Source organism: Camellia sinensis, chromosome 13 (genome assembly GCF_055761805.1).
Source record: "Camellia sinensis isolate YWXY chromosome 13, ASM5576180v1, whole genome shotgun sequence".
In the NCBI taxonomy this organism is placed as follows: Eukaryota; Viridiplantae; Streptophyta; class Magnoliopsida; order Ericales; family Theaceae; genus Camellia; species Camellia sinensis.
Genome location: NC_138973.1, coordinates 25141604 through 25156938, shown reverse-complemented (window position 1 = coordinate 25156938; position 15335 = coordinate 25141604). Strand labels below are relative to the sequence as shown.

Here is a 15335-nt window from a genome sequence, read left to right as displayed (position 1 = left end):
AAACTTTTTCAGATTAAATCGAAGCTCTCAACACCCTTTATCTTTTTAACAAAGGCTCTAAGCTAGATTCACACTCTAGGGAGATCAAATCTTAGAAAGAGAGTAAGTTTAGAGAGAGAGAGGCTCGGATTTAGGTTTTGGATCAAAAAGAAAGTGAAAAAGTGATGTTTAAAATCGCTACTGTCCGCTGATATAAAACATGCTCGCTCGAGCGACCAGACACAGAAAACTCTCGCTCGAGCCAAGAAGTTCTCGATCGAGCGAAGAAAAACCCAGACCGCTCGAGCGAAGGAAGCTCGCTCGAGCCAAGAAAGGCAACTCTCAGGTCCAGAACCAAACGCAACACTACTCTCGCTCGAGCGACAAACTCCTCGCTCGAGCGAAGGACCAAAAATCTGGGCAGCAACACTAGGCTCCCAAACACAACCAACCTGTAACAAACCTGCCCAACACATCTTATAACTCAATATACAAAGTAAAGAGGATGCAAACTAGATAATAAACAACAACCAACATCCACGGACACATGTCCGGATCACTGTACAACAAGGGTAAACCCGGGATCGCTATAGTTTTAGGGTTTTTCTACCAGACAAACTACAACAAGTTCATTTTCAGAGCGATCCCATCCAATCCCAGTCCCAATCCCAATGATAAGAGTTCGAGTTCGATTTCGATTTCCACAGGCAATCGCCTGCGAACCGGTTTTCAGGCCCATATTGGAGCATCAGATAACACCCTGCTAGTCATTAACTCTTCCAGTGGCCTACTCCTCCTCTACTCTTCAATGCCTGTCCCTTGCTATGAGGTTTATTATCCTACGACCGGTGATAAAGTCTCTGTCCGATTCTCTTACAATTACGAAACCTTTGCCACACGGTATATGGTATTTGGATTTGCTTTTGATCCTTATTCTACCCATCCCTGTTTCACAATCGTCGACATTGCAGATACTGGAGCTCGTAAGTTTCGGGTTTTTTCTTATTATTCACTTCGCTCATATTGGAGGACAACCTATCACAGGGTCCCCTCCTATGTCAGAGACGACTATACACTATCTGGTCGGTCCACCTTCTGTAGAGGGGCTTTGCATTGGTTGTTGGAACCTTCGGGTGTCGTCTACTTTGATGTTCGCGCCAATACCATTTCATTCTCCTTGATTGACATACCGGGCGATGAGAAATACTTAGATAACGATGGGTTATGCATATGTGTTAAGATAATGAGGGATGCTGGGTTATATTCCAACGGTTATTGTAGTTGCCGTTATTTGGGGGTATCCAGAGACGACCTAATATACATTCGAGTTACGGGTCATTCTCAGTTGTCACTCTGGGCTCTCAACTGCGGTACATGGTCTCATACCAGTATCATTAATGTTGGGAATTTACCCGAATCTCTCTTCTTGGGTTGCGTTTTAGAGTTCCACAAAATGGAGACCCCTATCCTATACCTGAGGTTGAAAAGGAGGATTTTTTCATATAGCCTCATTGATGGTGTGCTTCAAGAGCTTTTTAGAATCACTAAAGAATATGGAGGAGGAGAGAATTGCCTTGGCTTTATCATTCCCTATCAACTGCCGAGAATTTCCTTGTCCATTCCCAGTTTCACTCCCCAAGGTAACCTCAAACTTTGCAGTTTACGTGTGTGTATGTATATGTTCTCCCCATATAATATAACCCTGTTTCCTTGAGATAGTTTTTAGGTAACTCAAATTGTGATGGCATATGTTATGTTATAGTGGTGTATCTAAGATGAATATATTGTTCTTTCTGACAGATTTACCCTCGAATGACGTACTTTTTGCTTCCCTGTTCAATGCTGTGAAGCAGTTGCAAGCGGATCCTTTAGGTAAAACAAGCTGCACATGCACAGGATTATGGTTCTTATAAATTATAATTATTTGATAATTTAATTGAAATTATTTTAAGTGTATAAAATAATATTGAAAACAGAATTTCAATGAGTATCATTCAAAAAGAAATTTTCTTACTCGATAATAGTTCAACCATTGTACTTCTTACATAATTCGATACCTTGTGCAATGGCATCTCTAGTGTTTGAATTGACATAAAGTTAGGTATCTTTTCTTTTGAGTTTTTTCTACTTGGGATTGTCAGTTTTTTGTAGAAGGTTGTTTTCAGCATGGCCTTCAGGTTGCTTCAACTGATGATTTGTTTATTATGTCATTTTCAACATGGGTATCACTCTTTTTTATTTCTTCCATATTTAGATGGGCAATTGGTTTTATCAAATATTAGTAATGAGCTGATTTCTTCTCTCCCAATCACTCCCCTTTTTGAGAGATTCAAAAAAATGGGTTTTCAGAGAAATCTTTTTCTCTTCATTTCTTCCCATTTCTGTCCTCGTAAGTAGCCAAGAGAGATTCATTTCTCGTCAAACCACCCCATCCAAAAGGACTGTAAAATCCATTTTTCTTGTGAATTTTTTAACAATATAAATATGTTCATACATAGAAAAACTTTTATATGTTACTTTTTAATATTGATAGCCGCTGTAGACTTTAGGATGGTTTTATATATTACTTTTTAATATTACCTTACATGAGTTTTTTATTCAAATCGCAATTTTTTTTTTCTACGCCCTTTGCATTGAAAGAACATATTAAAAAAAATGATTCAACCCCAGACCCAAACTAGAGATAAACACACTTTCACATCTTCTTAACCCGAAATGGAAATGATTGTGTGTAAAGCGTTTGTAGGGCCACCTGTTGGTATACTATATGTATATGCATCCGCACCATTCCTTATAGAGATAAACTGGAGATAAACGTGCTTTCACATCTTCTTAACCCGAAATGGTTGGGAAGAGGAAAGGTTCTGGATTGCCAATGATTTTATATTGGGTCATGGCATACCCTTGGTGAATTTTAATTGGGGATTCTTGGTGAATTAGAGTCCAAATCCTAGTAAAAATTGACCTAGAGTTTAGATGTAGCTATGTAATCGTCTCTTGGGAGGAGTAACATGAAACTCAGAATTATGGATGTATTCAATACTCCCAAATAAAAAAGGGAATTGATCTATGATATTATTCATATTTATTATATTTTTAATCTATGAAGCACGGACACGTCCCTGAGGCTTGCGTATTAGTGTCGGACACGCGTACGACACGCTGTTGACACGTGTCCGACACTCTCCCCTGGGTGTCCTCCTTTTTTCAGAATTTTTCAGAGTCGGACACGAGGTTGGACACGCGAGGACACGATTCAGACACGCAGGTGGGTGGATCGAAGAAGCCCTAGAACTGTTGGAGAGGAGAAAGAGAGAGAGCCAGAGACAGAGACAAATCGAGGGAAGAGAGAGAGAGGGAGATAGGTCGAGGGAAGAGAGAGACAGATTGAGGACAGAGAAGAAACCCTAACCTGTTCGTCTTCCTCGCCTCCCTCTCTGCGCCTCAATCGACCATCGATCGCCCTCGTTTGACCCTCGTTTGACCATCGATCGACCATCGACCTCGTCTCCCTCTCTGCGCATCGTTTGACCCTCTCTGCTCTCTCTCTCTCTCTCTCTCTCTCGCGCGCTAAACCATCGATAGCTATATACGTTATATACTAACAATATATATACATATATATATATATATATTTATATTTATATACTAATAATAAATTATATACTAATAATAAATAATATAACCCCTAACATTTCTTTTGGTCTTAAATAATATAAATAAATATAAATAATATATTTATTTTTTAATTTTACATATAATAAATTAAATAAATAAATAAAAATGAATACAAATAGTATATATTTTTTAATTTTACATATAATATATAAATAAAATTAATTATGTATATTAAACGTGTCCCTAGCGTGTTGTGTCCCTTATTTTTTAAAAATTTGCGTTTTTGCGTGTCCGTGTCGTGTCGCGTGTTCGTGTCCGTGCAACATAGTTTTTAATGTATATATATATTTCTCAAATTGTTACCAAGGATAGAGTAATAATAATAATAATACAAACATCAAGAATATATATCATTTGTATACAAAATAAGCGACTACATTAACATTTATTAATTCAAAATAAAAAATTTATAAAAATAATATTTATTTATCAAAATCCCACCACCATATTATTTTGATAAAAAATTTATAAGAATATAGTTTGTATAATATCATTTTATTTTTTAAGTTCAATTTTATTCACCAGTAGATACATTGTTTGTTACAACAATTTAGATAAATGTTATTTAAAGAAATGCCATGATAAGACGTTTTGTGCATGGGAGTATTGTGAATCAAATTGCCCTAAAGAAGTTATAATTTTTTTATAATTGAAATTATTTTAAGTATATACTTGTAGATATATTGTTTGTTACAATAATCTGGATAAATGTTATTTATAGAAATGTCACGTTAAGACTCATTGTGCATGAGAGTATTGTGAATCAAATTGCCCTAAAGACCCACAGTTGACAAATTTTATTTTATTTTATTTATTTATTTATTGAACTTTGTTGTTTTAGCTATAACTGAAGACATGCTTGCTCACCCGAAAGCAAACATGTTCTTGGACAGAGTGAGATCAATCGTTTGTCGTCTGAACGACGATGGCCTTATTCATCTCTATAGTCAGCGCGGGATTTGTCAAGTGGCTGCGAAATGTTTTCCTCATCTCCAGCATATCGAGTTCGATCCAACTGGAATTCCTGTATGGTCGTTCTACAACTTTCATGCCCCTTCTACATTCATCGGTCTACGTGGTAAACACATCTTCTTTATTTGATTTTATTTAAATTTACATTTGACTTTTGGATTGTTGGCTTATTTAACTTTTTGATGACAAGACGTTTTTTTTTTTTTGCTCGTTAGATACAGTGGTCAAGTACAATGACTTCATTCGGGTTGAAGGATGTCTGTATGGATGCACCGCTAAATGTGAGGACTCTTCTAAAGTTTGCATTTTCTTTATGTTAGTGATACATTTTTTTTTCTTTTCCTGTCGTATTTATCAAAGTCGTGTTGTTGTTAGCATCAGAAATTAATAATAAATAGATTTATGGAATTAAAATTGTTTACAGTTTTATTTTTAATGGCACTTGAAAATGCCACTTAAAGAAGAAAAAAGAAGCGTCTTTCCTAGGATGGCAAAAACTGCAGCCCACCTGACCCTAATGTGACTTGTGTGGGGCCATGAATAGGATAGAGTCAGGTTTGGGGTGAGCAAGGGTGAATCTGTTCCAGTCTGGGGATGGGAGAGGGTAACTGTAGACACCCCATTTTTGACCGTCCTCAAGACTTGGACGTCACCGTTTGAACACTCGGTGATTATCCATGTTTGTGTTCGTTTGGAGTTCCCGGAGGTCTCGGCTTGCGCGCCCCGCCTCAGGATCCCCGAACTCGACCGTTTAGTGTCTGGTTTTGCACCAAACACTTGCATCTTGCCTTTGAGAGGCAGGGTGGGGCTTGTAGACCATCCCCACCCATCACCGGCAGTGGCTAGATGCCACCGGCTGGTTTTTGCTGCCACCGGCAATTTAGTTTGCCGGTCGGCACTATTTGTTGCCGGTCAGCACTTTTTTGTGCCGGTCGGCACTTTGTTTGGCCAAGATGGCATTTTTTTCCGGCCAAGATGGCCAGATATTGAGTTAAATAATAATAAAAATAATTGCATCCCTATCTGGTGCCAGCCATAGCCAACTTCTAAACCATTCCTCAAAAGTTTACAGCCTGACCTTGCTCAAAGTCTAAGCCCAGCACTAATCCCTTTCATACCCACTTGAAATGGATGCATTCAAAACAATCCATCGTTTCCCTCCTCCTTCCACATCTAGGACAATTCTTATTCTTTTCCATGCCTCTATTAGTAAGAATAGATTTAACAGGTATAGTGCAGTGAAGGAGTTTCCAGAGAAAGAGGGCCCATTTTGGAACCCCCACAAATTTTTCTAGATGTCACTTTGATTTGGAATAGAGTACGAACCAGGGGTTCCTCCAAGTCCTGGACTCGCAATCTATGAGGTGTGAGACATGTAAGATTGAATTAATTTTCCCTTTGCCCATTCTGCAGTACGGATTCTGCAAGATTGGGATCCATTGTTCCTGTTCTACCCTATTCCCACAGCCCATCTTCGATCCCTTTTGGCAGTTCCTTTCCCCACAGAATCCTATGCTAGCCTAGAGTATAACCTGATTTCGGTTTAAGCTCTAGAAAGTTTTTATTGCACAGTACTTAGCAGAAAACACTTTACCAAAGACGAACAAAGTTGGAAATGAAATAATTCGCAACACATGTTTGGCAAACAGAGCTTGATTGAAGAACCCATAATCCTAAACACCAAATACAAGTTGTATTATACGACCCTCTACCCTCTTTAATATCCCACAAGGACATAGTTAATACACTCTTTACTTGTGAAATGAAATATTTAGGAGCCGTGAAAGCTGGCAACAGATACTTAGGAATGGCTGAGAGGACTGTAGACACCCCATTTTTGACCGCCCTCAAGACTTGGACGTCACCGTTTGAACACTCGATGATCATCCATGTTTGTGTTCATTTGGAGTTCCCGGAGGCCTCGGCTACGCGCCTTGCCTCAGGATCTCCGAACTCGACCGTTTAGTGTCTGGTTTTGCACCAAACACTTGCATCTTGCCTTTGAGAGGCAGGGTAGGGCTTGTAGACCATCCCCACCCACCACCGGTAGTGGCTAGAGGCCACCGGCTGGTTTTTACTGCCATCGGCAATCTTTTCTGCCGGTCGGCACCTTTTGTTGCCGGTCGGCATTGTGTTTGGCCTTCCGGCCACTGTTTTAGATCAGTCGGCCACTTGTCCTGGCCGAGACCTTTTCTTGAGGGAGCTTGACCCTCTTGAACCTTTTTTTAGCTTCTCCAAGAAGCTTGACCCCTTTTGGCTTCTCCAAGAAGCTTGATCTTTTTTTAGCTTCTCCAAGAAGCTTGAACCTTTTGACCTTTTCTAGCTTCTCCAAGAAGCTTGAACCTTTTGACCCTTTTAAACCTTCTCCAAGAAGCTTGACCCTTTTGAACCTTTTTGTTTAGCTTCTCCAAGAAGCTTGAACTTCTTGACCCCTTTGCCTAGCTTCTCCAAGAAGCTTGGCCCTTTTGCTCCAAGCTTCTAAGAGAAGCTTGGCCTTTTTGGTCAAAGCTTCTAAGAGAAGCTTTGCCCCTTTGGTTTCTCTATATAAAGAGAGCCTCTCCTCCCCTTTAGGAGGTTAGAAAAATCTGATATAGAAGAGATATATATCACTCTCTCTATATATCTCTCCCTCTCTCTACATTTGTGTTGGTTTTGAGGGTCCAAAAGGGCCTTGTTCTTGGCCTATTTGCACTACACCCTATAGCATCATTCCACCACTTCCATTCCAGCAGAAAAGGGAGGAATTCCAGCAGCTTAGAATCATCAAATTTGGTCCAAGAAGCAACAAAAGCATTGGTCTTCAAGGGTGAGTAGCATTTCCCCCTTTTTGGTCCATTTCTTGCACCATTTGTAAGCCATACATGCTTACTGTTTTGAGCTCCGGCCCTAACTGAGAGTGGCCTTGTTTTGAGCTCTTTTTCACTTTTGCTTAAGGGCTCAACACTTTTTGAGCCCCCCATCTTGCACTTGCTTCAATATCCTCCTTGAATGCCATAATCTTGCATAGAATTTTTGGCTTGCGTGTGATCTGTTTTGGAGCATGATGTAAACTGTAAATAGGCTTATTTTGAGACCCTCTTCAACATTGAAGAAGGGCTCATTACTGTTTGGGACCTCCATGTGCCACTTCATGTTATATCCTCTTTTTGGTCCCCATTTTTGCATGCTTTGGCAGCCTATCATGTTTCTGTTTTTGGTCTTTTTACAGGCCTATAAATAGTCTTATTTTGACCTTCTTAACATGTTTCATCAAGGGTCTTTGGCTGTTTGATGAATATTTTGTATACCTCATGTTATAGCCTCTTTTGAGCCTCATTTTGCATCGCATTTCTAGCATGTTTGTATACTGTTTTGGAGTTTTTACAGTTCTGTAAATATGCTTATTTTTGGCCCCTCTTCAATGTTGTTGAAGGGCCCTAACCTATTTGGAGTTAGCAGCTGTGAGTTGCTTCATAATCTCATGTTTAGGGCCATTTTTGCATGCCGTTGTTGCCCTATCTTTGCTTGCTGTTTGGCCATGTCATAAATTGTAAAAATGCTTGTCTCAGAGCTGTCTTGCTTCTGTCTTCATGCTCTATGTCCATATTGTGCATGCTTTGTATAGCTGTAAGCCATTTCATGTGCCTAATCTTGCACTTCGGGATTTATTCCATGCGTTGAGTGTCGTTTCGTTATGTTTCGGGGCTGTTTTGCATCACCTATTGCCTCTGAAATTTGCATGCAAATTGTCCATGTTTGTGCCTTTCAAATGCGTCGAAAAGTTGCTTCATTACGCTTAAGTCTTGGACCATGTATCTATGCATGTTTGCATGTCATTTGCCTCCATGCACTCAGCATTTTAGCCACTGTTTTGGGCCTAACTAGAGCTGCCTAATTTATGTTTAAGACCATCCTTTGCTTATTTGCATGCTCACCTTGCATGTTTGCTTGTATCGGCATGTTGCATCCTTAGCTCGTATGCCTAAGTTGCATTGCATCTTGCATGCATCACCTTGCCTCTTGAGATGAGTATGATAGAGGTTAGGCCCCCCTCGTGTGTTTATTTGGTTTGCATGCATTTTGAAATTGAAGTTGCACACTTGATTCTCTGGGCCATCATGCATGGAAATGCGTGATTGGTGGTCCGAGAATCGGGGCACATCCTCCTTTGAGTCATTAACATGATAAGGAATGTGATAGGTGCATAAATTGCTTGAATTGCATTGCCATGCAAGATTTTGCCCTCTGCTGCTGTGAGTTGCAGGTTCTGCAGGAATTTATTGCCGGCCGGCAGTATTTAGTGCCGACCGGCAGTCAATCGATGGCCGGTGGATCTATTTTGTGCCGGTGACTAAATGCTACTGCCGGTGGAAATTCTGCTCAGCCGATGATATCCCCCAGTGTCGTGAGAGGCATCCCTGAGACTTTGGCAGTTTTCAGAGGAGCAGAGCAGGGAAAACAGAGGCAAACTATGCATGGCAGTGCGATTCCGAGCCAGTCCCGAGCATGTGTTGCATCTGGCCCTTGCCCCGAGGCGGTTTACTGTTTTTCTTTAGTTTAGTTAATTTGTTAATTAATTAAGCAATTTGTAATATTTAATTAGCTTGCGTAGTTAATTAATTTGTATTATTATTTTGGTCCCTCCGAGTGAGGGCGTGTCTGTAATAAATGTGAGTGCGTGGTGTGCATGTCTTCCAACCTCCACTTCTTTCTTCCCTTTTATTTACCTGCTTATGATGGTAGGTTAGGGCGCATTTATTTTAGCATACCTTATGCTATGCATGCGTGCATTCATGCATTTGTTGACATGCACCGGGCTCGGTACATCATACAAACTACATTGTACTTTTCAATTCCAAATTGAATACATGTTACTTGTAGCATTTCATATGCCATTTTAGGGTTAACCGAGCCTGTTTAGATTGCATCTTTGCATGTGTTGCATTAGCCATTTTTAACATGAACTAGGATCATGCATATGATTACTGACTAGTTTCTGTTTTGGCTCGGAGTACTAGGTAAGCTTTTATGCTTTAGCATATCGCATGCGTGTGAGTGTTGCCATGACAGTATGATTACCATGAGGCTAGCTGCTTATGTGATATAACTGCTTGAATGCCTGTGGATGGCGGTTGAATTACCTAAATTGGAATAATGCATTAAAACTGTGAGTTTTAAGCCCACTAGATAGTGGCAAAATCATCTTTTCTAAAAGCCCACTTGAGAGTGGCAAAATCTGCATTTTAGTCTACTTGCGAGTAGCAAACCATTTTCAAAACAAACATGAAATGTTTTGTTCCAATTTGGGCGATTTGGTCTATACTTGTTTGCTGCGTGCATAACATAGTAATTCTAGGCTAACAATTGGTTTAAGAACACATAAAGTTTTCAAAAACAGATATCACAGTTAGTAGAGGCCGGTCTTCGGACTGGGCGAAAGGGGGTGTGCATAGCTGACCTTCCCCGATCGTACCCAAGCTCCCGAGCCGAGACAACTCCGGTGATGACGGACATGTGGCCTTCGGCACCGAGTCAGGGTTTCCTAAATTCTCCCATAAAAAATATTTAGGTGGCGACTCTGTATCTGGCAAAGCAGTCCATGTTTGGCACTACTTTTTCAAAAATCTGTTTCTCAAAATGATTTGCCAGATTTGGACTCTTTGGTTCAGATTAAGAACCGTGACACAAATCGAGTCCGAACTGTAGCGTGAGGCCCACGGGCGCGTTTACAAGGACATGTTTGATCAACACACGTCTACACGCAAAAGACCTAAGAAGCATGGATACAGACACGCGACGTGACACGACATAGATACGATACATCGACACATCAATTTTCAAAACATGTAGGACACGACACGTAAGAAAGATGTACAAAATGTATTATATATTTGTTACATGTCATACATGAATACACCATTGAAAGATAATAAAAAGATGCAGTTTAATACTAATTGCTATAAACGTGTATTAATTTTCTTTTGTTATTGTATGTTTAGTTTTATGTTTGTCTAATTGATTGACATGTGTGTTTAAGTGATGCACACGTGTCCTCCAAGTTGCCGAAAAGCGTACGGGTTCAAATTTTTTTTTTTTAAATAAAAAAAAAATAGGGCACATTTTGATGAGTGTTGGACACTTGTTGGGAAGTGTCCGTGGAGTGTCCTCCGACATGGACACGACACGGACTTGCCAAAGTTTCTATTTAATTCTTTGCAAAAAGGAGAGGGTCTGTGATGTGAAAAGTTTGAATGCCTGATTGTTATGTTGCAATTTTTGTGGATGAGGTTGTTTATGGAGTGAGTCTTAATTTCCCAGAATGAAGACATTCATTGCTGACATATTTTGCTAAGGCAGGGTAAATGCGTTTCCTTTACCATCGCACTTTAGAGGCAATCTTGTGCTAGATATTTGGTTTATGGTCAATAAACTGAACAGTTGCAATAGAAACATTTATTTTGGGTCTATCCAAACAGTTCACATTGCAGGGCTTGATAGGTAAATCATCCATGAAAATGTCAGGACATTGGAAATAACATGATCGGTTCGCATTTGTCATAAAAAAAATGAACAGCAGATATAATTTTGAGAATAAATTGCTTATTTTTTTAGTGACAAATATGATTTGATTGTGATTATTGATACCTGATCAATATGTTTTGTTTTTTGGTATGAAATGATTTTCTCGACAAGTCCTATAAGACCACAATTACGAGTTTGAGAACATGAGCTTTAGCTTGATTTATGTTCATTTTAGAATTTATTATTATTATTATCATTATTTAAATTCATATATGTTATAGATGACTTGAAGATTCATGTACTTGTTATTTTTACCTCCTCTTTTTTTATTATATATATTTATTATGTATAGTGGCATTAATTAATAAATGGGAAATTAATAATCAATCCTCTGGGAGAAGTTTATAGTTAGTGGGGATCTTAACAAAAGATGCTTTCAAGTTGAGGTCCTTAGGTTTTTAAAATTTAAGACATTTAAATATATATATATATATATATATTCCGTGCGTTTGTAGTCTTTTGTGAGTAATTTGCCCTCAATTGTATTGCCTTACTTGTGGGGCTCTGATATATTTTGCTTCTACTAGGTGCGATGGGAGGTCATTCAGCGAGTAAGAGTGTGGAGGAGCCACACCACTAGAGTAAGGAGTTGCTCACCGTCTGATCAGCCGAAGTTGAAGCTGTTGCCATTGCAACTTCTTGGGGGAATTGAAAGCATCTCTAGTGCTCTACCCTAGATGTGGAAATTTCTGACTTATTTCTATTCTTCCCTCTCAATAACATTCCCTTTTCTTTCTTTTTTTTTTTGTAGAATGAATTCCGATAGCCAACTCAAAAAATTAGCTTTTATTTTGCAGTAAAAAGGATGTTTTCTTGTGTTGTAGCTGTGCTATTACTCAAAAAGCATAAAAAATAGAGCCTCGTCATCCATTCAATTTTTCCCTAGTCCAGGCCATATGTGGTATTGCCACAAAAAGATCTAGGTCGTCCTGTTATGTGGATTTTTACATTTGTGCCACAATAAATTGAGAATTCCGTCACTGAGCCTTCACTGAAATCAACAAAAGAGGATGAGGAAATTTCTAGAAGCTTCCCCCTTCCCTGTTTATTTTGTCTAACCGAAGTGGGGTGTTGGTGCTATGAAGTCCGTGGTGTGACTCCAATCTATTTTGATAATTCAAATCGTTCATATTATAAAATTTGTCAAGTAATAGCTTATAATAAGACCACATGATTTTACGTAAACGATTTGAATTATTAAAATATATTTGGAATAAACCATGAGCATGTCTTGGTGTGACAATATCCACCCTACATCCGTCTTAAATCAGCTCTTATTAGATTTGAGCTAACAAATGTCTTTATTTATTTATTCAAGATCGTGGATATAATCAAATGTTAACTGTTTATTTGGTAATATTTATTTTTATAATTTTTTATTTGCATTTATAGAATTCTTAAAAATTGTAAATAAAAATTCATTCGGTTTTTATTTTTGATTTTAAAATTTTGTAAATTTGAAAAAGTTGATTACAAAAATGTATAGACAAAATTCTTGCAGTCTCAATTATCCTTAAATGGGTGTATACAAGAGACAGTAGGGGTGATTATAGATCCATCTGGTTTGTCTAACTCGTCTGAATTGATTCAATCCGATTAATTTTAGATGGATACTTGTTTTTTAGGGATGAATGTGGATGAAATATTTCAAAATTCGCTGATAAGGTTCGGATGGCAGATCAACTATCTTGCACCTACATGAACTTGATCTGCTAGTAGATGAAGTCAAAAAATAAAAATAAATAAACAAAAAGAAGAAGAAGAAGAAATTACTAACAAGTAACAACATAGAATAGAAATAATAAAATATATATTTTTGTTAAAATAGAAAACAATACCTTAAAAATATACATGCGTGGTGTCATGGCCTATCATAGACAAATAATACATATTTTTTCAAATTGCTAATTATTGAAGATTATAAAAGTTATAAATTTTAATTTAAAAAAATATCCAAACCACTAAACTGATCTTATCCATTTGCCAACTCGCATGGCTCATTCAATCTCCATCCGCCTAACCGATGGATGGATGTAGATTAATTTTTTTTAATCCATCTAATTTTGGATAGATAACGGATGGAATGTCACCCGATCCAACCCTATCAGTGATCACCCTAAGAGAAAGTCATGATTTTTTTTGGTAATTTTTTTTTTATTTATTTGATGGGTTATGGTAAAAATTAGTTATATCAATTTGTGAGAAATCTATTTATTTTTTAGAAAATAGAAACTGCATTAACTTATCAACAATTAGCAGCCAGTGTTCAAGGCTACTTTTGCCCCCGAATGAATAAAATTAGAGAACCCTTCAGATTATCTAAATAAGTATATATATATTTTTTATTTTTCATAAAAAATGTGTAAAGTGGTAGAGTTTTCGTTTAGCAATTGACTTTTTTAGTTGACTTGTTATTTATTTTAGTTTGAGACTAAAAAGTTCATTTTGATTGACTTTTTTAATTTTTGTAAAATAAAAAGTAAAATAATTATAAGCCTATTTTGCATTTTAGTGACTAATTTAGCCCCTACCAAAATTGCCAAACGAAAAAAGTGATGTGACCAAATAAAATAAAATGCAAATAAAAAGATGAGTTAAAATAAGGGAGTCCAAACAACCCCTTAGTTAGTTTAAGAAAAAAAAAAAATCCCACAGTTAGTTGTGATTTTGTTTTCTATTACACTCTCTCTTTCTCTCTTTGACAAACAGTTAGGACCCGTTTGTTTTCAGAAGTAGAGTGGAGGAGATTGATAGTGAGGGGATTAAGTATAATTGTGTTTGTTTTTATTATAGTTGTTAGTGTGGGAATTGTTAAATTATTACCCTATAAAAGAAATATAAAATATTAAAGCAAATAAAACTATGATTTTTACTTAACAAAAAATACAAAAATATTAAACATTAATGTTCAAAAAAAAAAAAAAGCTCAACATGTTAAAAAAAAAAAAAAAAAAAAAAACTAATTAATAAGCCAGAGGACTAACTTCTAATACCAACTCTCCCACCTCCATCTCAATCCCTTCACCAACCTCCATTCTAATCCAGAGGCCCATCTCAATCCTCTCTCCATCTCCCAAAACAAACACAACATTAGTGGGTCCACCTCTATCTCAAACCCAATTTCTTCTCTATCTCCCAAAACAAACGGGGCCTTAGGGTTTTGTATTCTCTCTCTCACTCCTCCGGCAACGGTGATCTCCAACGGCTGTTCTCTCCGTCGGCTCTAACCAGGGTTTCGACTAGGTGAGACTCTCTCTCTCTCTCTTTTTTTTTTTCTCTCTCTCTCTCTCTCTAGCACATAGTAATTGTTTCTCTAAGATGGGTGTGTTGAAGCTGTGGGTAATCTTTACTTTCCCTCTTGTGTTCTCTTCACGAGTTCAAGTTTTGAATTCCCAAAACCTGACATGCAATTCGAACGATCTCAAGGCACTAGAATGAATGAGGGTAAAAGTATACTGGTTATTGTAGGAATTGATGCTTCAATTATAGAATGAATGTATTCTTTGAGTCTTGATTGGGTTCATTGAAATTTAGTTGTAGTGATTCTATTTATCTGATTTTTGATTTTTTTTTTTTTGCCCTTTCAAAACCAGTAGCACATTTTTTTTGAGTTGTATTATATTTTTTTTCTTCAATTACTAATAACTTATTTGATTGTTTGAAAATTATAAATTCCATTACTTTAAAATTAGCTTCTTAATTAATTAATTAAATGTGTATTTGGTTGTGAAAAAAGGGGCTCATGTCGAGTCAGTTAAAAATCGAAGCCATTAGGGGATGGGAATTAAATTCCCCCCGGTTTTCCCATTGCCCTACTCATTGGTCAGGTCGGGTCGGACTCTCAGGGTTGGGTAACTGTACCATTTCTCCGTATATTTTGACATACCCTGTAAATAATAGCTAGCGTTTTCATTTCTGCAGCAGCGACGGCCACGATTCTAGCGGCAGTGATCTCCGTCGGCATTGACCACAGTGGTTCTCCAGCCTGGTGAGTTTCTCTCTCATTCTATCTCTTTCTTTTAATTAGCACTTGTTTTGATTTTTTGTTGCTCTGATTGACCGTGTTTGCTTGTTTGTTTGATTTCTTTTGGATTTGTGATATGTTCTTTGTAGTTGTGAGATATCCAATCATCCATGTTTTTATT

The 15335-nt window shown here is 37.7% G+C and overlaps 1 protein-coding gene across 1 annotated transcript; it reads left to right on the top strand.

Annotated features, from left to right (window-relative positions):
• The first annotated feature begins 526 nt into the window (after positions 1-526).
• Positions 527-12010, top strand: LOC145805250 (uncharacterized). The gene is made up of 5 exons (XM_082900350.1): positions 527-1619; positions 1780-1851; positions 4499-4735; positions 4845-4910; positions 11718-12010. The coding sequence occupies exons 1-5, from the start codon at positions 527-529 to the stop codon at positions 11768-11770; spliced, it is 1521 nt and encodes a 506-aa protein (XP_082756476.1). The 3' UTR covers positions 11771-12010.
• Positions 12011-15335: the final 3325 nt, after the last annotated feature.

Excerpts from the sequence above, each read along its gene's own strand:
- LOC145805250 (XM_082900350.1), top strand. The coding sequence starts at position 527 with ATGTCCGGATCACTGTACAACAAGGGTAAACCCGGGATCGCTATAGTT. Across the intron at positions 1,620-1,779 it reads TCCCAGTTTCACTCCCCAAG|ATTTACCCTCGAATGACGTA; the intron begins GTAACCTCAAAC and ends TCTTTCTGACAG. Across the intron at positions 1,852-4,498 it reads GTTGCAAGCGGATCCTTTAG|CTATAACTGAAGACATGCTT; the intron begins GTAAAACAAGCT and ends TTGTTGTTTTAG.